The sequence below is a fragment of the Ranitomeya variabilis genome, chromosome 8, assembly GCF_051348905.1.
Source record: "Ranitomeya variabilis isolate aRanVar5 chromosome 8, aRanVar5.hap1, whole genome shotgun sequence".
Classification (NCBI taxonomy): Eukaryota; Metazoa; Chordata; class Amphibia; order Anura; family Dendrobatidae; genus Ranitomeya; species Ranitomeya variabilis.
The window spans coordinates 54,391,620-54,416,637 of record NC_135239.1 but is presented as its reverse complement, the minus strand read 5'-3'; the positions used below and the strand labels follow the sequence as shown (position 1 = coordinate 54,416,637).

Below are 25,018 nucleotides of genomic sequence, written 5' to 3'. Positions count from 1 at the left end.
GTCTATCACGCCACTTGTTTATGCGGCCTAATTTATGTGGGTATGACAACTCGTGAGCTTCGAAGACGTGTTCGGGAGCATATCCTAGATATTGAAGGGGCCGTGACCGTGAGTGATACTTCAACACTGAAACCTATCCCACGTCATTTTAAGGAAGTACATAACTGCGACCCTTCGGGTCTGAAGTTCAAGGGCATCGACAGGGTGTTTATAGGTCCACGTGGGGGAAATTGGAAGCGCTTATTAGCGCAGAAAGAAACAAAATGGATTTTCAAATTAAACACCATTTCCCCATCTGGACTAAATGAGTACAATAGTTTTCAGCCCTTTCTATAGTTGTCAGTACTCCCTTTGGATACTGGTTTTCTTCATTTTCTCTAATGTCTTGGTAGTTTTAATTGTTTTATCTTATATATGTTATGTTCATAATAAATCTTCGTTTGAGCTGTTGTGTGTCGTTGGTTTGAATTATTAAAAAAAAATTTATTTTTTTATTTTTTTACTATTTAGGTTGTGGTTCAAGTCCTGTCTTCTTTTATGGCATAATTCTTCTTCACTTCACGGAGTTTCAAGTCCAGTCCAGATTATATATAATATATTCCTGCTTTTATCTTGGTCTATTTATGCTGATGTTCAAATTTATCACGGAATTATTCATATTAAATTATTGTTTCACGTATGTTCTAATGTGTAATAAGAGTCACTTTATTTGTTTGTCTATTATCACTTTCCATTTGTGATTTTAATCTCATGTTCACACCATAGGATTGGATATATCTATTTGCAAATTTGGGGTGTATGTCTCATACATGTGCGCGTTATTTTCTTTTATATGTAGTCACTGGTGCTGCCGTGGTAATTTAAAATGTATTTTTATTATTTGTTTGTGTCCAGTAACTATTGCTTCTTTTCTCACAGGGCTCTTGTTTTTGTGTCTGTCCCTTTATTGCACGGACCCCCGGCTCCCAGCCTGTTGTGCTTGTTGCTGGGTTACCAAGTGTAAACAGCGCTGCGCACTGGCCTCTAATTCTCGGCACGATTCCTTCACGTCACATTACCTTTTGCGGCCGGTCACCCGGAAGTGTTTCTGTCTGGAAGCGCTATAGTACTGCGGACACTGGAGTCCGTGATTTGCACGATATACTGCATGTTGAAATGCACTCCATTAGATGCTGTGCTCATGGTATATGCGTTTTTACGTTTATTCGGACGTTTTTATCTTTGTTGTATATGATTGCCATGGCAGCGTTCTTACATCACTTCCGGTCTTTTCGGCCCCTGCGCTCTTTTCCACAGCTGTTTGTCGTTATGTGTGGCCATATGTTCTATAAAAAGGTACCTTACCAGCGTCTCACCACCCCTGGACGAAGCAACTTCTTGCGAAACGCGCGTCGGGTGTGGTGGACTCCTGGTTATTGCTCCATTGTTTGGTAAATATGTGCTGGTGTGTTATATAATATGCCAGATAAATGTCTGTATAGCCAACTATAGTTTCTTGGATACTTTTTTTATATGTGGATTTACATGGCATATTAGCCTTTTACACTGAGACCACATATTGAATTCTTATGTAATACTTCATGAAAAAAAAATATTTATTTTTTTTTGGTTGACTGCTATGCTATACTTAACTATTTTTTGAAATGTTTCATGTAAATTGTATGCAATGTGAGCGTTATGGATATACTAGTATATTTATGTATACATCGTTATGATCTTATGCCAGGTGTCTACCCTTTTTTTCTGTGTTTGTCGTCTCTTACCTGCTGCCTATTTTAGGCTCTTTTATGACCATTTATGTTTTTTTCTTTGATACTAATAAAGTGATTTTCATATTATCAATGTGTGGTGCCTTTTTCTATAGGTATATATTTGATGTGCAGCTAACCACCGTAGGGTATATCATTGGTGTTGCACACAGGGTTAATAGCAGCGGTAACGGAGTGCGTTACACCGTGACATAACACGGTCCGTTACCGCTGCCATTAACCCTGTGTGAGGGGTGACTGGAGGGGAGTATGGAGCGGGCGTCGGGCACTGACTACGGGGAGTAAGGAGCGTCCATTTTGCTGCCGGACTGTGCCCATCACTGATTGGTTGTGGCCATTTTGCCGCGACCAATCAGCGACTTGGATTTCCATGACAGACAGAGACCGCGACCAATGAATATCCGTGACAGACAGAAGGACAGACAGACAGACGGAAGTGACCCTTAGACAATTATATAATATAATCATTTTTTCAATGCGACGGCCCCCCAAATACCGACGCATCCAGTGCACGACGTATGAAACGTGTGTCCATACGTCGCGATGCGTCGGTAATACAAGTCTATGTGAAAAAACACATCCTGCGGGCAACTTTGCAGGATGCGTTTTTTCCACAGAACGACGCATTGTGACGTCTGCAAAAGACGTAAATGTGAAAGTAGCCTAAGACACAAGAAACAGGACTCATCTTCTTTCCCTAATTGATAGGCACACGATCTCTGCGCTCACTGAATGTCTGCATTGGTCACGTGCTGACCGCCTGTAAACCAAAAAGCGGGAGACTTGCAGGTGCATCAGATCACTGGGGAAAGAAAAGGCGAGTACAGTACTATTTATTTGGGTTTTCTCACATCGGCAGATGTTTTTAATAAGTTGCATAAACCTTTTATTGCTTCCATGTCAATCAGTTTCACACAATCTACATTACCTTGTGGGGTACATCGCTGTTCTCCTGTCCTGAAATGGAGATTCCTCTATTATGTCCTGCATTTTCGGGGAGGGGAGCCTGTGTGACTTGAAGTGAGGTAAGGTTCCCATGTGGCTGAACATGTCACTGGATCTAATTGGAGTCCTGTCCTTCTTTTTACGGGGTAACGTGCCATGGATACATACATTCTGAAACGAATCAGCCCGCCGCTCAGCAAGTGGGGATTTGCTGCTTAGAAGATCCATTGACGATACCAGTGGGAAAGAATGGTTCGTTTGCCCGTTTCTAGGGTAACTGGCAAATTTCCCGGCAGCCATCATTCTTCAGTCCTAACAAAAAAAAAAAGAACAGAACAGTTTTCAGACTTGTAGAGACAAAAAGACACAGAATTCTCCATTTTCAAGTGGCCAAGCAAATGTCATGTGTCAGGTGAAAGAAAGAAACATTTCCCATTACAGAGCCGTCTCTTGTGCTCCCCGCAGAATGTGAGACGTTTCCCATTCATGGAGCCTCTGTTCTCCAATGTGACTTTGGCTACTCTCCATCACAGTCTCCTTGACAAGTCTTTCGTGCTTTTACGACTGGGTTTTGTTACCAGGTCTGACTAATTATGTAATTGTTGCTTCAGATCTGTGACCCTAAAGTCCATTTCCTAAAACTGAACACTTCCGAACTAAATAAATATTCACCATCACTAGGCTTTTTTTTTTCACTTGACCTAAATACATAGCAATCGGCATATGGTGGTCGGAGTCTCTTAAAGTTCCTGATTCCACAGAACAAACATCTTTGCTTACATTTCAACTGTATCGTGTCATTTGGAAGTGACCAAATCAAAATAACCCAGCGCTGGGTCTCATGCATGAAATGTTTGTGTGATGGGACGTACAATTTAACATCTAAAAATGGCACATATACCGTTTCATACATTTATTTTTTATAGATTATATCAACTAAACAGGAGTCTGAGAGAATGGTCCCTCATCATGTTTTGCTCCTACTACTTGGGTTTCTCTGTTTTTTTAGAAGAACGAAAACATTTTGAGGACAGACTAGTTCTCCTAAGAGGTTTACCGGTTTCAGAAAACCTCTTTCCCAAAGCACAGTTTAAAAACAAACAAACAGCGCTTTACTCACCCTCTCTGGGTCCAACACTGAGTCTCCGCCACTGCTCCTAACGTCTGTTATTATCTGCAGCGCTGACGTCACATCAACAACACTGCAGCCAATCAGTGTGCTAAGTGTCTACTCAGAGTTGGTGATTGGCTGCAGCGCTGCTGACATGGCATCAGCACTGCAAACACTATCTGACACTAGAAGCAGCGCTGCAGCCAGTCTCAGTGCTGGATCCTGGGAGGTTGGGTAAAGCTTGGTTTGCTTCTTTAAAACTAACTTTGCCCCCCAGAGACAGGAAGATATTTTTAAAAGGAAACCTGTTGAGAATGGGGTGTTACAACCAATGCTCCATAGTAAAAAAAATAATAATAATTAGCTGTCACTCAAGGAAAAAAAACTTTATCATTAATGACATCTATTGGAGGTAGCTACACAACACTAGACACATTAACATGACAAAGAGTATTAGTCAAGCTGGAAACCTATTAACAGATGGTTGTTTTGGGGTCCCTGTGTCTTATCAGCTTAGCTATTTTAATTGAAATATATATATATATATATATATATATATATATATATATATATATATATATATATATATATATATATATATATATATATATATATAAATAATGTATGTATGTATGTATGTATGTATGTATGTATGTATGTATGTATGTGTATATATATATATCTTTAACATTATGGAACCATCCCCCAGAAGAAGCATATATGGTGAAACTCGAGTTGGGATTTTCAGGTTATATGTTATACTGATAATTTTATCTCTTGTCAGTAGAAAAAGAAGAATTTGTGCTTTACAATTTCTGTCTGCATCGGCTTACTCCTTTCTCACTTTTTTTTTTTACAAAATGAGGGAGAGGCTTGCTGAATCTTACTTATACAAGGGAATGATATCACCCCAACGTTCATAAGAGAATGACAATCGTTCTAGGATTCCATCTGATCTGGATTGTCTGAACCAAGTCCCATCTCCACAGATGTTGCATTCACTTATATAAACTGTCTACAGATGAGCTTCTGAATTGGCTATTACCCCTGATCACATTGCAAAGCTCATTAAAGGGTCAAATATTCATTTCAGCTGGCCATACACATTCGATATCTGTCGGATGAACTATCAATTGGCTGTAAGCCAGCTCTTCCCACTTGGCTCGGCAGAGCGCTCTTGTACCATCTACTAGAGTCATCTGGCAGTGGCTTATCTCACTGCCGAACAATAGGATTGGTAATTGAATTCCAACCTCCCCATCCTTATGTTCTCCAACAAGATCTGTCAGGAGGCTCCCATACACATTAGATGGATCACTGATCCTGGAGTTGTTATTAGATAGCGATGGGAGAATGAATTCGCAGAACTTGGGTCCATCGGCCAGGTCAGTAATCTGACACCTGGACTGGGGTTGGGGCTGTGAATCTCCATTCTTCCCGACATTCCTAACTCTTCTTTTGAGTAGTTGGACTAGCGCAACCTCGTAATTGCAGCGTGATACACACACAACATTCTGCCAAACCAAGTAATCAAAAAAGTGCCAGGAGGTAAGAGGATTTGCAGACTTCCCATCCAGCGATCACAGATTACTGACCTGGCCAATGGACCGAAGTCCTACAAATTGATTCCCCCATCTCTAGTAGCGACATCAACTAGGTGGCATTTGCAAGATCGTTCTTTTTTCATTAATTAATTACCATTACAGAATGCAAAACAATGTCACTCTTCCAAGATCAATGCTGGCTAGTAATCAAATCCCCATTTATCACTGTGGCATAATTTAGATAAATTTACAACAGTATAAAGCATGAAATACACATGGTGGGTTGCGGGGGAGATAATGCAATTGTTTATTATTTCTCAGACTCCCCGCAGAGACTCAGGGAACATGGAGTGTGCCAGGCTGCGCTGTGTAAATATTTGGTATCTCGTATTCGATAAGTGATGAGGTGCACGGCGTCTGTCGGTACCTTCCTCTATACTCGTGAGCTGGCGGCCGTTACTATGGAGCTCGCTCTTACTGCCATATAAACCAAGGAATGATGTCAGAACATCAAAACACCATTGTCTCCCAATCTTTACTAACATCTCGATCGGAACTCGCCATCTCAGAATGTCAAACATTACATTTGTATGTATCTCAGAAGATAAAGGATTGTGCTCAACCAATACAAAAAAAGGAAAGAAAAAAGTTCTTGATGGCGTTCATTCATATATTGAACTAAAGACATTGTTATCCTTGTGTCCACTAGAAATTTTCATGATTGAGGAGCTCGCTAATGATCTGGTCGTCCTAACGACAAGTTGCCTTTGCGTTAGATAGCAAACACATTTGCGTCGGACATAAAATGTGGGAGACAAGTCCTTGTCAGAAACATCAGGAACATAAACAGTAAAGCTATACTTGAATCATGATTTTCTCAAAAGCTGCCATTGGTGGAGTGACTGGTGCCCCCATATCTTCCGGAAGACCCCAATAAAAATCTAATGTGAATGCATTCTCATTTTCAAGGGAATGGAAGACCTGATCTACTGCAGATGCAGACTTCATACATAGTGGACAAATCTGGACAACATGACAGATGTTTGTCAGCTGGCTTCACCACTTTTAGCAGTGCTCAAACTGGTGAGTCAATCCCAGTTGTCATCAAAGTGGTTTTACGCAACACTTATCTATGGAGTAGCAAACACTTGTGCATCGTCCTACTAGTCTCAAAAGGCTCTCCTCACTTCCACATCTGGAGGTGAGCAAAGACGGCGACGGATATCTGCCAGGTCATGTGTCTGCAGGCATCATACACCTGTCCTAATGAATAAACCAAGTACATGATACTTGCCGTTCTTGCCCATGACCCGGCCGATATCTGTAGACATGATATCCAAGCTCACCTCCAGATGTGGAAGTCATCAGAGCCTCATTATGCCTTTAAAACTAAGAGATAAGGGATCTCATGATCATTGATTTAAGGGAAAATGTCATATTACAGGAAAGGTCCAAAACATACGATACGATACACTTTATTGATCACGTGGGAAATTATGGTAATTGACAGCAGTCCACATAACAAGTCCCTACAGTAGTGAATCATTTATGCACTGTATATATTTTTTTCAGTTGATTAGTCATAGAAACTTCCAACTGTAATACAAAGTTAGCTTTACTTTTATTTCCCAAGTTCCATCTCATGTGATGCTATTTTATAGAGTTTTTGCTCCTTAATTGCCAAATGTAAAAAGAAATGAGTCGATAAGAATTTATGGGTTGCCATATTATTATTATTGAAAAATATTGCAAGGAAAATGTTGAGCCTGTGCCGATCATGTCACGGTGTTAAGTTTACAAAACCACAAAAGCCGTATCGAAATTTGAGTTAGATTCAGATTGCTTGTTGGCAACTCGTCGTTGACACTTTTCTTTTTTTGTAGCTATGGCTTTGTTGTTTGTTGTTGTGTTTTATAACCAAATCGATTTCTTGCCAACAACTTGGAAAATTAGGCAAAAGTACAATGCTGACAACCACATATGGAATTTTCAATCAACTCTAGAAACGTTCCTTAGAACTTTTAACAAAAAAGACAATGGGAACCACATGTCCCTATTCTACCCCAACAGCTGCATATATTAAAATACTGTGTAACCTGTAAAGGAAGACGCCCTGCGGCCATTCATAGGAGTGATAAGAGACCACAAAGTGCTGATGTGGTCCACATTGCAAGTATGGATGTTATCAGGCATTACACAGTTTGTTTGGAGTGGGAGTGAATCCAGCAGACCCCTCTGAGCAAGAACTGCTGTCCAAGACAGCTGTGCACTCCCAAAAATTAGGCGGAAAGTGTGCAGCTGTCCACAGCAACGTGAATAATGCACTTTCACATTCAAGCATGCTCCTTCCATCTAAGATTCCTGGAATTTTACAGCAGGTTAGCAATTCAACATAGGGTTGTCATGTCCTTACACTTAAGATTAAACAGATTCATGACACCCAAACCCAAAGCAGAAATGTAATGTAGATTCACAACTTCAACATGGGATTGCGTAAACAATTAGCAAAAATCTACTAATGTATATGTAATTATTAGTAGGTAGTTAAGTTTCTATTAGGTTTATTGGTTGCTTGTTGTATACTATATGGACAAAAGAACTGTGCCTCCTCCACATTACACCGTCACCGACATTTTATGAAATTCCATTCTAAATCCATGGGAATTAATATGCGGCTGGTCGCTTTGCAGCTCCCAGTCTTCTGGGAACCCTTTCTACAAGATTTTGGAGGTGTATTTGGGAAATCTTGCCCATTCATCCAGAAAAACATTTGTGAGGTCAGACACGGATGTTGGGAGAGACAGACTGGCACTCAATCCCAAATGGTGTTTCATGGGGTTGAGGTCTGGGCTCTTTATGGTCAAACTCACTCTACTGTGCCTTTATGGAACTTGTTTTGATACCAAAGGAAAGGGTCTTCTCCAAACTGTTCTCACAAAATTGGAAGCAAACAATTGTCCAAAAATGTTTGACAGTCACCATGCACGTTAACATTGGCCGAAACCACTGATATTGGCAGACTTGGCCAACAGTCTAATGTGTAGGAGGGCCTCCATACTCTCCCCGACAGATGATGTCAGTGAAGATCAGGTTCTGGCATGCCCAATTTCAGACTGCTGATCCTTTTCTTCTCAACAAGATAAGCCACCTCCGTAGGAGTCTGGCATCAGCTTTCCCATAGAGAACACAGGAGCGCTCAGTGGAGCAAGTGTACTTGTGCACGAAGGAGTTGGGAGAGATAGTTGCTGACCAAACAATCGGCCAAGAGCTAGCTAATGTGTATGGGGCCCCTTAGTTTGCTGAAGTATACATCAAACTTAACAGATGGCACAATGCAATCAGGTAGGTAATGTTCTCCTGGTATTCACCAAAGTCAGACTGGTCCATCAGATGCCAGATAGACAAGTGTGATTTTCCACTCCACAGAGCACGTTTCCACTGCTCCAGAATCCAGTGGCAGCTGCTAGCCCTACACCACTGCATCGGACACTTGGCATTGTGCTTGATGATGTTAGGCTTGCAGCATTATGTGATCTCCATTTTATGGCAGAGTTGCTGCAGTTCCAGTGTTTGAATAAAACCATTCACATGTGACCATGGAATGTTTAGGAAAGAAGTAAGATCATGAACAGACTTACACCTGTGGCTCCTACTACAGCACCGCGCTGGTATCAGTGAGCTCCGCACCACTAACCATTCTGTCACGTTAGTAATGGCAGCTAGTATGTTGGGGTGACGGATGTTATACACCGGGAGCAATTGGACTGAACGAACAAGCTGAATTCAGTGCTGACTTCTGTCCATATGGTTTGGATATACAAAAAAATGCTTTACTATATTTTTTTCATGTGTAAATGTAGGAAACAGCCTCTGGTAAGAATCTTGCAGTTTGGTCCATTTCTTGGGGGTATGACAAGTGTTGACACGTATCATTGTGTGAGGGAAGTTCAGCGAGTAGAATAAGCTCAGATACAGATGAGTAGTTCTACTGAGAAAACAAGGGGCAGAACATATGTAGGGGCTTAAGGTCTCTCTGCTTTATCTTTAAAGAACTATCTGTATCAAGCTTCTGATTCTCAGAAGCTTTGCAAATTCCTTTTCCTTCCTTGATAATCAGCCTATCTGATCACTGTATCCTGCAGAATAAAGGAGACCCTGTCTATGGTGTTTGTTTAGTTATACCTAAAAGCCTAAAACCAAAACCTTTTCAGATCTTCTCATCCCCTTAAAGACAGGAAGAGCATATGCTGGTTCCATTATTGTCTGTGAAGAGAGATGAAACACGTGCCCTAGCACAACATCGCACCACCAGCCCTGGTGAGGAGACTTGGCATTAGTACTAACCGTTTACCCGAGCTTATAGGGGACCACTGAGGTCTCATAGATGCCACCTGCAACTCAGAATGGTAGCATCTATTAGTTTTCGCGATATGGAATACTGGGATACTGGAAATTGGCATCAATGGATTTATATCACAGTCACAAGTTCTTTGGAGAAAGCTAAAGTCCAAGTCAAAGGGAAAGACTCTAGAGCTATTAACAAGCTCTAAATTAAAAATGGTGTCCCAATTGGCGTCCATTAAGACTGTGTGATGGATTCTCTGAAAACAAAAGTATCCAGCATTAAAAAAAAACAACAACATATTCCTGCCTTCTTTCCCCCCCATCATCATCTGTTGGTAGAAGGTCACTTTTTACATAAAGTCATTGGCTGGCCTCACTGAAAGTGGTGGGCTCAAAGAACGTCGCTAAGGTTGGTCGATCTCGGTGATTTACAAGATACCTTCTGAGTATTTATTATTTTGTAAGGAACATTCTTGACTGTTTCCATCAGATAATGTTTTTGGGAAAAGAGTAGATTGATCAAATTTGTTCTGAAGCCACTGCTAGAAGCGTCAGATAGAAGCTTACTCTTCTCTCCCCATGGAGAACACATGAACTCTCAGTCATGTCGAGAATACACGGTCAGCATGTACACATGTCGGACGAACGAGATGTATGGGCACCTTAATGTGTATAAGGGCTTTTAGATCCACATATTAGTCTTTATTCCATCACAAGGACGTTCACCGACTGTCGTAGGACAACAAAATTAAGATAGTGAGTCCTTGAAGATTAGGCTGTCTCCTGTAGCAGCAGAAAGTTTAGTCTTCCTTACTTTAGCAGCACCACTGTTGAGTAGCATCCCCCATTTTATGCACTAGCCTTTTTCTATTTGAGCCTTCCTCACCTCTTTAGGACATCTTACATTCCAATCTCATCAGTTGCACCATCTATCTACTCCTAAACTGATAATGACAGAGGATGAACCCATTCTGCACCGCCTTTAACATACGCATGTTAACCTGGCAGCCTTACAGAAAATGAGTTTGACCCCTGACTAGTTTTGCAGTGACCTTTTGCTACGGTGCTTTGTAAAGCATTTCAGCCTACATTCCAAGTGTCCTTGGAAATAGTTACGAGGTTCTACAGGTGAATCTCATTTTGTTTTCTTAGAGGACATTTTCCCATGAAACAACATCTTTTCCTGTATGCATAAAACGATACAGTCAAGGCCAAAAGTGTTGGCACCCATGTAATTGTTCCAGAAAATGAAGTATTTCTCCAAGAAAATTACTGCAATTACATATCTTTTGAAATACATGTTTGATTCCTTTGTGTATATTGGAACAACACTTAAAAAAAAAAAAACAGGAAAAAAGGGCAAACTGGACAAAATTTCACACAAAATTGTGTTTAAACAACTTTGTTTCAAGCACGTGATGCTCGTTCACACTCACCTGTGGCAAGTAACAGGTGTGGGCAATATAAAGATCATACCTGAAAACAGATAAAAAGGGGAGATGTTGACTTAGTCTTTGTACTTTGAAGAGAAATGTCTGAGGACTCGAGAACCAAAATTGTTAAAAAAGATCAACAATCTCAGAGTTAGAGGTTATGACACTAGCATGCCCTGTAAGCCTCTGCACCTTCCACCCAGCAGGGAAGCCGAGTTACTCACCGCCCAGACTGCGTCTCCTGCTTTGCCTTCCGTGTCCCAGGGTCTGCTTGTGCCACACTGGTTCCCTGGCAGAGTGTTTAGGGCACACGGGCTTCCTGTATCTTAAATGGAAAGGGCATGCTCCTAGTGTGTTCCCTGCCAATAGCTGGGAGGCACTTAATATTTTAAAGGGTTGTCCACTCCTAGGGCATCTCCTTTTTTATTTAAATGTTTGGCACCCCATAAAATAAAGCTTATACTCGCCTCACTTGCCGGCGCCGGCAGTCGCTCTCCCCGGGGCACGCGTATGGTGTTTTGACACGTGACGCCAGTGCCCAATCAGTGCTGGCATCACAACACCAAACGAGAGCCCCGGGGAGAGTGACTGCCGGCGCCGGCAAGTGAGGCGAGTATAAGCTTTATTTTATGGGGTGCCACGGGAACGGCCCCCAGCACGGGAGGAGACTATAGGCTTTATTATTTTAATCGAGAAATAAACAAGTATATAACGAAACATGGGTAATTGCAATAATTTTCTTGGAACAGTTTCAAGGGTGCCAACACTTTTGGCCATGACCGTATCTGTCAGTCACCGCCCACTGGACTCCCAAGCATAGAAGATGCAGTGATTCAAATTAATGAAATACAAGTTATACTGAATACAATCCTAGAAAACAATATATCAATGCGCCAGAGGAGATGGGCCATTCCGAAATCAGAAAATGCCGCCGTTAAAGTTGTGAACAAGTACGGAATAAATGTGCACTTAATCATGTCCAAAGCCTGAACTGTAACCAATCAAATCTGCCAACATTCTGATATGACTGTAGCAGTGAACAGGAGACTGAAGCAGCATGTCGCGCGCATAAACACGGTCCGCCGGCAGAACTGCGCAATCACAGCCCCATTCCAAGCTTTGCTGTGAGCAAAACACTGCCCAAAGCTTTGTAATTGGAATAATATCTGGACAGAACGATAATCCAGCAGCAGTAACTGTACGGCAGACATATTTATACACCCGGGTGTTATGTACTTGGGTATTATTACCCGTGCTTCATACATATGATGCGGTCACGGGCACCGAGTACATGAGCTGAATGTCACTTGTAGTAACTCATATCATCTTCTATAAGATAACGCTGCAGGATTTACCTATAAACAAATAAAATATTTACAAATAAAAATAAAATCCCCGAATGGTGAACTCGGCTCCGCCGCACTGACAGATTCAGCTTTGCTACATGATACTGCAAGAACCAGTGTGACCAAACTGAAGACACAACGACCCATTCATGTCAGCAGAACAATGCCGAGGGAACAATGCTGCCCAGACATTTCGATGCAGCCTACTTGTTCAGGCCGCTCTTACTAAAGAGGCCGATTGGAATGTGCTTCTCCTACAACTGTCTCCCAACTGCAGAAAACTACAACCCCTATCAGAGATGGTAAGCCAACAATAAGCCAGATGGCCCCAGCAATGCCCTGTAAAGGGACAGACTTCAAATGCATTCTAGCACAAAAGGGCGTTTGAGCAGACAGACGGGCGCACTAAACCCTCTACCAGCAGCCACTCCTGCTAACAGAACGTCCTCTGTGCTCAAAGTGAAATGCACAAGTTAGAGGTGCCAACATGCTCATTAGCGCAATCGCATGACTATTAATGCAGCCGCAGAGAGGAAGGATTACGGGCAGCCTGGGTGGTGGGGAGGGCGCTGCTCAGAATTGGGTCACGATCTGATGTCACACCTGAATGTGTAATTGTAGATCATCAGATCCCACGAATGTGCAGCACATTTAATGAAGAACCCAATAGAGAAAAAAACGAATAAAAGGTCAAAGGGGGGAATATAGATAAATAAAGGAGAAGTGAAACAAGATATTATGTATTGAAACACTTTTATTATAGAAACATGGTGAAGTGGAGGAACAACAAACAAGGGGTGCCGGAACATATGAACAGGAAGAAATAGGATCGTTTCAAGTTATGCAATAAATTACGGTACATTAATTAAAAAAAGGAATTAAATAAAAAGGAGGAAGTGGATAAAAGGTGTATAGAAAAGTAGAATATTGTGGCAACCTCAAAGAATGGACAATTGTAGGGCACAAAACAGAGTATTTTTCCATAGATTTGCCAATTTTTGTATCTGATGATAATGGATTAGCCATTTTTTTGGATCATGTCTTTCTATCAACCAACTAATCTCCATTAGGCCCCCGCAGAACAATGTCGCACAGTCACGCTCATGGATAAACATCTTTGTGAAATTCCAATCAGCTGAAATAATGTCCTAACACATTTTTCTGTACATTGTAGTTGGCAGTATTTGAAGTGTGCAATCATTGGGTTTAGGGCCACAGAATACATGAGATGAATCCAGTCCTGAGTGCCGGCATCAGAGCAGCCAGAGGGAATGTGAATTTAATTTCCAAAACTAGCCCTACATGGAAAGGTATGGACTCAGGTTATAAGCACAAATGTGTAAGCAATTTTTGGTATCTGATAAAAATGACTATATTCATTAAAGTGACTGCCATCATTATATGAGCGACAGCTGTTTGCATAGAAACATGTAAGCACAAAGTCTCCCTAACCAAGCCACAAAGTGTGGGGCAAACAGCATCATCCAGGACAGCACTGATCATCAAGGAATGTAAGGATTTCGGCACTCCCAATTATGCCACTTACAGTACTTAGGAATACTTTCTTGGGAACAAGTGCATTACCAATGTGTTACTCATTATTGGGTTTCAAATAAACAAAAAAAAAAGGAAAGCTAAACTATTTTCAAATGTAAATGAAAAGTTGTGTACATGGGGAGGACATGGTCAACATTGGGGCCAAACGTTCATTGCCGAGCTCCTGCACCTTCACCTTTTTGAACACTGCTTCTTACAACTTTTTATCATGGATCCCTCTACATGGAGTGTACTTCCCAACCTTATTATCTCCTGGCGAGATACTAGCTATCCATTGTCATTTGCGGCCTACACGCGAGACCTCTAACCCAAGCTCTACTATCATATGCTTACATCATGAGGGCATTCCTAAAATCTCAAGGCTGCTGACCTGTGACCTGACCGTGCTTTCTCTGTGAAATTGGCTTTGAAATTCGGTCACCACCGCTGGGTTGTGCAGCCAGGTCACTAACAACCACAGGCCTACTGCTGTCACGGCCCCATCAATGATAGCGAAACGGGCCCCATGTGGCCTCCTCCACAGTTTATCATCATTACCATTAATCATTGAGCCACTTCAAGCTTCAAGGATGTACCAGACCCTCTTGCCTTGATCAGAGGTGCATTACATTCTGTGACATGGGACATTCTTGGACTTTTTACATTAAGTGGGAACATCACATCCCAACAGCACTTGGATTCCTCTTTCTTCTGTGAACTCACCATCTCCTCCGTGGACTGATTAAGGTAGTACGGTGGCTCAGTGGTTAACACTGCTGCCTTGCAGTGCTGGAGTCCTGGGTTCAAATCCCACCAAGGACAACATCTGCAAGGATGTTTGCGTGGGTTTCCTCCGGTTTCCTCCCACATTCCAAAAGGCATACTGATAAGGAATTTAGATTGTGAGCCCCATTGGGGACAGCAATGATAATGTGTGCAAACTTTAAAGTGCAGTGGAATACGTTAGCACTATATAAAAAGAAAGATTATTATTATTATGACTTGTGACTAATTATTGAATGTTCTCATAGGTTTTAATGCAAAACTGTTCATACCACTATGTTTGCAAACATGCATTTATATCTACTGAGCATGCATCTGTCGCCAATTCCAACGGATTCTCAGTAGGATCTTGTCACCATGAACTATTCTTCTCAGTGCATAGTGACAATGCGCTCTCTCGACAGCTGTGATAAGTGTCGAGTTGGTAAGAGAGCGCACTGTCACTATGCATTAAAAAGGATAATGTATAGTGACAACATAATACTGAGTATATGTCATAATTGTCAACTGACACAACTTCAGAACATCAGCCCCTGAAACGGATGTTAATTATGTTGGGGACAGAGACTGAGGCAATGGCTACAGCCTCTGCCCCCTGATGACGTCTTGTTTGAGTATCCCAGCATGCATTGGGGATTCTCAAACAAAGCATCATGAAAACGTGAATAGGTACAAAAAAAAATAAAATAAAGCAATTAGATTAGAGAGGGAGGCTTATAGACTTTTTAATTAAACCAAATTAGGAAAACTATTATTTTAAAATAAATAGAGAGACATTTAGGATGAAAATCAATATTAGCTTCTGACCACCCCTTTAAAAACAGAAGGAATGACGTCATTTTATGTTGACTATAACAACATGTACTAGAAAGCTACAAAGAAGAAGGAGAAGAAGAAGGTCATAATTCTAATCTGGCCTCCAATAACCCTGAGGTCTGAACATAACTTTGCAGGAGATATAAGTAACCCGGCTGCCCCACTTATGTCTTTGACATGGATCAGTGAGTATTTTCTGTTTTTTTTTTTTCTCTGGAAAGCTCATCAGTCCTTACCATTTGGAAGGTCAGGTCGTAGCACTAAAATATTCAGAGTTCTGGGGATTTATTATTACGAGGTGAATAAGGAGGCTTTGGTTTATAGCAACCAATAAAAGTTTAGACATCATTTTTACGAAACTGGCCACACATGGGGAGATGTCTCCTGTGAGATCTAAAGAAGGTAGCCCACAGCCCTCAGACCCCCAGCTGTAATGGAAGGATTGTGTCACTTCAAGAACCTCGGACAGGTTATAATAATAATCTTTACTTGTATAGCGCCAGCGACCATTAATCAAGGTATAAAAGTTTGTATTTCATCATTTTTCTCACATCCTAGTAAACCCTTCCCGATATGTAATATACAGACATGTGACATGTCGGAAGGGTGTGTATGGAGCGGTCTCAGGATCTGAGCCAACTCCCAACATGGCGAGTGCTGCCGATGGTATTATATAGCCTACCGGATCTGAGATAACGCCAATCCTGCCTGCAACTGCCGGCATCAGAGAGAACTCCGATTCCGCAAGTATAACCCTGTAGGGTATGTTCAAGGTTTTTTTTACCTTGATTTTGAAGCAGATCCACCTCAAAATCCATATAAAAAACTAATTTAAATTTGCTTTGTTGTGGGTTTGAAAACAGATCTGCTTCAAAATACACAAAAAAAAACCCTTTAGGTGAACATGCGTTTAGCGATCAGAGGGACCACCTCTGTCATCCCATCCATTCCCCAATGCGATCGCAGGTGCTGATGGGTTGTCATCGTGGCCAAGGGCCTAATAAACGCCCTACAGACCTGTCATTCTCTTATTAAGCCCTTCGATAAGAGGAGGCCGACGGAACATACACAGCGATATAGAAGTTTGGCAGCGTATTGTACAAGAGATCAAATGATCGTCTTTTAGTGGGACTAAAAAACTTTTACAAAAAGTTTCAAACATTTGCATATTATTGAAAATTACACACAAAAAAAGCTCAAAAGATAAACAGATTTGGTATCAGTGCATTCACAAAGGTACATATACAGCACGGTACATGACAAAAAAAAAAATGGCAGAATTACTGCTTTTTGGTCACGACACCTCCCCCCCAAAAAATGCTTTGAAAAATTATCGAAGTGTGTATGTAGACTAAAATAGTAACAATAAAAATACAGTACAAACTGGAAAAATAAAACCTAGCCTTTATAGAACCTCATTGACTAAAATGGAAGGAAAAACTTTGGGGGGTTTTTAAGCTATTTTTTGTTTCGGTAAAACATTAATATTTGGTATCACAGTAATAGCACTGACTAGTAGAAAGTTAATGGGCCTGATTCCTCAAAACCAACATTGCTCATTCCGGTCTTGATAGTGTTTATGCTGGAGTCAGACGCTCCCGATTCATGAAGAGACATATGCTTCTTTATGAATTAGGAGTATCGGACGAGCCATGTACACCTCTGTGTGCACCTCGCCCCTGCTGGAGTAAGGTGTGCAGCATAGCGAATACTGCTGCTCGTCATGAATTTCATGAGAGGTGGACACAACTCACCGTACTGCCCTAGCTTTGCCCATTTTATGGAGATTTGAGATTCTGGCTTGAGGATGCCTAAAGAATTCTGGTGTGAAAACCAGAGCTGTGGAGTTGGAGTCGTGGAGCTGGCGTCATGGAAATTGAGGAGTCGGAGTCGGAGGTTTGGCTTACTGGCTACACAGCCCTGCCAGGGATGTGGAGTCGGTGTCATAGAAATTGAGGAGTCGGAGGTTTGGCTTAACCGACTCCACAGCCATGGTGAAAGATTTGACGAATCAGGCCCCATGTTTTGGGGGGTTTTTTTAGAATACAAAAAATATGTCAGAATTGCTGTTTTTGATTTCGTCTTACCCCACAAAGATATGCGTCTTGATGAAAACAAGCTCTCATATGGCTAAGTCAACAAAAAAAAAAATGTGTTATGGCTCTTGGAAATCCAAGAAGTATAGTTTCTCCTTGCGGAGATCAACATGCTAAGCATGCGGAGATGAGGAGACTTAAAGCCACAATGCTCCTCTGGGAAATATGCTAATTATGCAAATTGTCTCTTCAGAGAGGAAGAGACCTAGAATTCTAGTGCCACCTATTGGAAGGTCGCAATCCTACAAGTCAATGTTGACCCTTTAACGAGTCTTGTGACATGACTTAGGATAATAGCCAAACCAGAATCTCAGTTTGCAGACACTGCCCCTCGTCAGTGCAAAGTGTAAGAGGCGCTCTTGGAAAGTGATGATTAAAAAGACAAAAGCTTTAGTGATAAGGGTTAACAAGAATGATCATCCAAAAGGTGGAAAAACCTCAATAATGACTTATGATCATCAGAAGTGCCACATGGCTGGCCACACATGGTACAATGATGTGCCTAAGGCCATGCTCACACATCAGGATTTGTAAGCCAAAACCAGGAGTGGAACGATCAGAGGAAAAGTATAACAGAAAAACGTCACCACTTCTGTATTTATCACCCACTCCCGGTTCTGACTTACAAATTCTGATGTAAAATACTGAATGTATGAACATGGCCTAATGCTTGCATTTGTCCAACATAAGGCATAGCGGACAGCCACTTTATCTATGCCGTCACATCTAGTTTTACATCTGCTAAGCCACAGGTTGCCAACTCTGCCTCTGACATTTGACCCAATGTAGAAGTTTTTAGTAAACACATGAAGCCTTGGGGGGTTCCTTAGCAAACATTCACAGCCTGTGATCCACATTATCTCAGTATTCAGGTCATTATCATTTGGAACACCACCCAGGCTTCATTTGCTAATGTGCACAGTAGCAGAGAATACATCACAGCTGTCAGAGGCAATGAAGTCACAGAGGACAGACCCCACAAGGCAGAACTTCTGGAAATTAAATTGGACTTGCTACAACTAATTATTCTGAGACTTATCCTGGGGATAGATACAGAGAATTGTCCCTATTCCAGCAGAAATGTTGCAAAGTCCTTTTCTGCAATTGTTGTATAAATATCGTCCAACTACTAATTACACGAACTTGATGGACATTTCTCTTTTTTTAATTATATAAACCATATACCAACTAATGAAAGGCGGTGATACATTTTCCACCTGGAAACAATCGCTCAGTAATGACATATTGTTACAAATACCAAGTATTGGTTGTATCAGTCGTATTATGATTATGTGTAGGATTACTGCCGGCATAATTTCGCCTCCTCTATACGTGTAACATTGCATGTGTCGGCGAATACATAGTATACAGCGAGAATCAATAACTATAGAAGATAACCCGGAGAGTTTTCAATAAAGGTTACAGTGAATGACCCGGCTATGTGACCCAGTCCCTTATCAGAAATACTCCTGCGATCAGTAAAGCGGAATATAACATTATTATCTGTATGTAGTGTTTGCAAATTCCAATCTTTATGGCTGGACCAGAGTGCAAATCCCTGGATGACTTCAAAGCTTTACGTGTAGCCTGAAGAAATACCTGGAGGAACCAGAATTCGCAGTCTTAGCAATCACATCATGGTCTAGAATTTATGAGCCACTCACTTCTATTGGTAACGTATATGCGCCATAGGTGGAACCACTGATTGTCATTATTGGTTGTATAATCATTACATTTATGGATAACATAAGACATTACTATCATACAGGCACTAACAATAAGGCAAGCGTTCCCACCTTGTAGCAATAAGAGGAGCTACAGCTGCCCAGACATAAAATCTTCTTTATTGCTACATATCAAACATCCAGATAAAATACATACTTGGCTTAAAAATTGGAAAAAAACACCCGACGAAATTCTGATGAGTCAAGCACTTTTTGTCATGGGTCACACATTGCGGTTATAGTTATAAGGTTTTTGCAGCGATTTGTGAAAACTGCCTTGGAAATTGCAAAGTGTGAATGCAGTGTTAGGGTCTGCTGTCAATCACAGCACTAATTGCACTACATTTAATGGCATGGTTTTGCAGTTTTGGAAAGATTCACTAGTAACTGGCCCCATGCTAGCAACCCCTGATCAGTCCTAGGGAACATGCAGCAGTTTGGATCACCCCTCACCTGTGTGTCTATGATGAGTTATCCAGCCAGCATAGTGTACAGTCCAGGTCCAGTATAGTCCTTCCTCAGTAGTGGCAGTGCTCCTCAGGCTCCTCACATTCCCCAGTGTGGCTCCAGCAGCCAGATCCCAGGCAGCTCACACTGCACAGCAGCAGCAGCTCAGGGCAGGCTCAGCACTTGGCAGCCACTCCCCAGTCCTGCCTGCTGCTGCTGCTGTGATGACCCAGCTCTGCCTGCACTACACACAGGGCACAGCTACAGTACTGCCCATTGTACAGCAGCTGACCTGAAGGAGCTGGTGGTGTTACTTCTTCTGTTTAGTTCTGTATGTGCACAGATACTTGTGCAGAGGTTACATTCAATGGAGAAGACAAGAAGCCTCCAGGGCATAAAAAATAAAGCAAACTGTAAAAAAAAAAAATCAGCTCCAAGTATATGAAATGAGATTTGTTTTGCAAATAAGAACCTGTAAAAAGATAACTAGGCTCTCAGGTATAAATATCATGTGTGATTTTATTTAATAGTATAATAAAAATTTGTAAAACAAGAGGAGAGCAGCACAGAGAAGAGCGCATTTATTTATTACTAGCTGAAGAGCCCGGCGTTGCCTGGGCATAGTAAATATCTGTGGTTAGTTATAGCACCTCACTTCTCTTATTTTCCCATCACGCCTCTCATTTTCCCCATCACATCTTTCATTTTCCCCCTCACATCTCTCATTTTCTCCCTCACACCTCTCATTTTCCCCCTCACTCCTCTTATTTTCCCCCTCACTCCTCTCATTCCCCCCTAACACTTGTCATTTCGACCTCACATCTGTCATTTTCCGATCACTCCACTATTTTCCCTCACTCCTCTCATTTTGCACTCACACGTTTTCATTTTCACCTCACACCTCTCATTTTCACCTCAGTATATACATGTTTGTCATCTCCCTTATATATAGTATACACCTGTATGTCATCTCCTGTATATAGTATATACCTGTATGTCATCTCCCCTGTATATAGTATATACCTGCTGTGTGTCATGTCCCCTGTATATAGTATATACCTGTATGTCATCTCCTCCTATATATAGTATATACCTGTATGTAATCTCCTCCTGTATATAGTATATACCTGTGTGTTATCTCACCTATATATAGTATATATCTGTGTGTCATCTCCTCCTGTATATAGTATATACCTGTATGTCATCTCCTCCTATACATAGCATATACCTGTATGTCATCTCCTCCTGTATATACTATATACCTGTAGGTAAAATGCTCCTGTATATAGTATATACCTGTGTGTCATCTCCTCCTGTATATAGTATATACCTGTATGTCATCTCCTGCTGTATGTAGTATGTACATGTATGTCATCTCCTCCTCTATATAGTATATACCTGTGTGTCATCTCTCCTGTATATAGTATATATCTGTGTGTCATCTCCTCCTGTATATAGTATATACCTGTGTGTCATCTCCCCTGTATATAGTATATATCTGTGTGTCATCTCCTCCTGCATATAGTATATACCTGTGTGTCATCTCCCCTGTAAATAGTATATACCTGTGTGTCATCTTCTCCTATATATAGTATATATCTGTATGTCATCTCCTCCTGTATTAGACCTCGTTCACACGTTATTTGGTCAGTATTTTTACCTCAGTATTTGTAAGCTAAATTGGCAGCCTGATAAATCCCCAGCCAACAGTAAGCCCACCCCCTGGCAGTATATATTAGCTCACACATGCACATAATAGACTGGTCATGTGACTGACAGCTGCCGGATTCCTATATGGTACATTTGTTGCTCTTGTAGTTTGTCTGCTTATTAATCAGATTTTTATTTTTGAAGGATAATACCAGACTTGTGTGTGTTTTAGGGCGAGTTTCGTGTGTCAAGTTGTGTGTGTTGAGTTGCATGTGGCGACATGCATGTAGCGACTTTTGTGAGATGAGTTTTGTGTGGCGACATGCGTGTAGCAACTTTTTGTGTGTCGAGTTGCATGTGACAGGTTAGTGTAGCAAGTTGTGTGCAGCAAGTTTTGCGCATGGCGAGTTTAGCGCGTGGCGAGTTTTATGTGTGGTGCCTTTTGAGTATGTGCAAGTTTTGTGTGAGGCAACTTTTTGCATGTGTTGCAACTTTTGTGCATGTGGCATTTTTTCCGCGTGTGCAAGTTTTGCATGTGGCGAGTTTTCCATGAGGTGAGTTTTGCACGTGTGGCTAGTTTTGCATGTGGCGAGTTTTCCATGAGGTGAGTTTTGCACGTGTGGCGAGTTTTGCATGTGGAGAGTTTTGCGCGTGGCGAGTTTTGAGTGGCGACTTTTGTGTTTCGACTTTTAAGTGGCGAGGTTGGTGTATGTGTGGTGAAATGTGCGCTGAGGGTGGTATATGTGTTCGAGCACGTGGTAGTGCGTGGCGCATTTTGTGTTTGTGTTCATATCCCCGTGTGTGGTGAGTATCCCATGTCGGGGCCCCACCTTAGCAACTGTACAGTATATACTCTTTGGCGCCATCGCTCTCATTCTTTAAGTCCCCCTTGTTCACATCTGGCAGCTGTTAATTTGCCTCCAACACTTTTCCTTTCATTTTTTCCCCATTATGTAGATAGGGGCAAAATTGTTTGGTGAATTGGAAAGCGAGGGGTTAAAATTTCACCTCACAACATAGCTTTGACGCTCTCGGGGTCCAGACGTGTGACTGTGCAAAATTTTGTGCCTGTAGCTGCGACGCCTCCAACACTTTTCCTTTCACTTTTTCCCCATTATGTAGATAGGGGCAAAATTGTTTGGTCAATTGGAAAGCGCGGGGTTAAAATTTCACCTCACAACATAGCCTATGACGCTCTCGGGGTCCAGACGTGTGACTGTGCAAAATTTTGTGCCTGTAGCTGCGATGGTTCAGATGCCAATCCCGGACATACATACATACATTCAGCTTTATATATTAGATGATTCACTTATATAGCGCCATCATATTCCGCAGCGCTTTACAGAAATCATCATCACTGTCCCCATTGGGGCTCACAATCTAGATTCCCTATCAGTATGTGTTTGGAAGGAAACTTGGGAACATGGAGGAAACCCACACAAACGGGGAGAAGATACAAACTTCTTACAGATGTTGTCCTTGGCAGGATTTGAATCCAGGACCCCAATGCTGTAAAGCAACAGTGCTAACCACTGAGCCACCATAGAGTGCTAACCACTGAGCCACCATACAGCGCTAATCACTGAGCCACCACCCAGTGCTAACCACTGAGCCACCACCCAGTGCTAACCACTGAGCCACCATACAGCGCTAACCACTGAGCCACCATGCAGCGCTAACCACTGAGCCACCATGCAGCACTAACCACTGAGTCGCCATGCAGCGCTAACCACTGAGCCACCACCCAGTGCTAACCACTGAGCCACCATCCAGTATAACCACTGAGCCACTGTGCTGCCCTGAAAGTGCATGGAGATCAGACAATATCCAAAGGTAGGTATACGAATAATGTAAAGCTGGCCATACACATACCCTAATGACGGCTGAACTTGCGAATATCGGCGGCTTCGGCTGACGGTGTAATGTGTGTGATTGCCAGCCGACTGGTGGTCAGAAGAGATGTCGATCAGCCATGTCCGATTGCATTGTTCTCCTGGAGATAAGTCGCTGCCTGACGTGGCAGCCGGTGGCTTTCTCATGGAGAACAGGAGCGCTCGGCCAAACGAGTGCTGCTATGCATCGGAGAGACGCATCTAATGTGTATGGCAGCTTACGGTAAGTGTACTATATAACCATATAGGTATCCGCCCTCTCGAGAAAGGAAACCTGTAATCTATAGTTCATGTAGCAGCAAAAATGTGTTTAAAACATAGATTAAATGTAATAGTAAAAGAGTAAAAAAATGAAAACACAAAGAAATAGAGAAAAAACTCTGAGCTCTTTCCTGTTGTTTCAGGGAGAGATGAGTGACAGCCAGTGACCACGGATACAGTCACTAATCCCTCCCGCCTGCCCGGTGTTGTACTTCTCCCCGACACCTGTGTTTGCTATAGCAGTGGCGTCACTGGTTGTCACTCTGTATTTCTAGAAGCAGATAAGAAATAAAAACACTGAACAGAAGTTTCAGAACTTGAGACACGGATGCAGCCATGTAACATGTTATAATCAGAAGACATTTTGTGACTTTTTTTATGTTTAGAAAAACTATTTTTCATGCATTTTTCACACGCGCCTTTTTTGTATTGGTATTGTTATCACACGTGCATTCTTTTCATTGACTTCTACAGAGAGGATTGTGGGGAAAAAAGCCTTACTGAGAATATGCAGTGTTTGATAACAAGAAAAACTTACGCTTTTTTTTCTGCAAATTTTCAGTTGCTTTTTACAGTGCCAGCAAAGTGTATGAGATTTCAGAAATCTCACGCACACAGCTTGGTTTTTTTGTCCTCAGTATTTTGTGCAAAACCTTCTGTTTGGGGTGCAAAAAACACAGAAGAAAAATGCAGGTATCATTTTTTGCTGTGTTATTTTGTGCCAAAACAGGATGAAGTACAGGTCCTTCTCAAAAAATTAGCATATAGTGTTAAATTTCATTATTTACCATAATGTAATGATTACAATTAAACTTTCATATATTATAGATTCATTATCCACCAACTGAAATTTGTCAGGTCTTTTATTGTTTTAATACTGATGATTTTGGCCTACAACTCCTGATAACCCAAAAAACCTGTCTCAATAAATTAGCATATTTCACCCGTCCAATCAAATAAAAGTGTTTTTTAATAACAAACAAAAAAACCATCAAATAATAATGTTCAGTTATGCACTCAATACTTGGTCGGGAATCCTTTGGCAGAAATGACTGCTTCAATGCGGCGTGGCATGGAGGCAATCAGCCTGTGACACTGCTGAGATGTTATGGAGGCCCAGGATGCCTCAATAGCGGCCTTAAGCTCATCCAGAGTGTTGGGTCTTGCGTCTCTCAACTTTCTCTTCACAATATCCCACAGATTCTCTATGGGGTTCAGGTCAGGAGAGTTGGCAGGCCAATTGAGCACAGTAATACCATGGTCAGTAAACCATTTACCAGTGGTTTTGGCACTGTGAGCAGGTGCCAGGTCGTGCTGAAAA

At 41.7% G+C, this 25,018-nt stretch overlaps 1 protein-coding gene across 2 annotated transcripts in view; it reads right to left on the bottom strand.

Moving 5' to 3' along the window:
• Positions 1 to 25,018, bottom strand: part of BCAR3 (BCAR3 adaptor protein, NSP family member) — a 209,177-nt gene that overhangs the window by 78,423 nt on the left and 105,736 nt on the right. The window contains exons 1-2 of one of the 2 annotated variants that reach the window (XM_077276400.1): positions 19,901 to 20,172; positions 2,698 to 3,026 (exon numbers count right to left, since the gene is read on the bottom strand). In XM_077276400.1, coding sequence (XP_077132515.1) covers positions 2,698 to 3,017 — 320 coding nt within the window. In that variant the 5' untranslated portion in view covers positions 3,018 to 3,026; positions 19,901 to 20,172. Of the gene's footprint in view, positions 1 to 2,697; positions 3,027 to 19,900; positions 20,173 to 25,018 lie in introns of those variants that run through there. The other variant, XM_077276399.1, reaches the window with a different exon arrangement.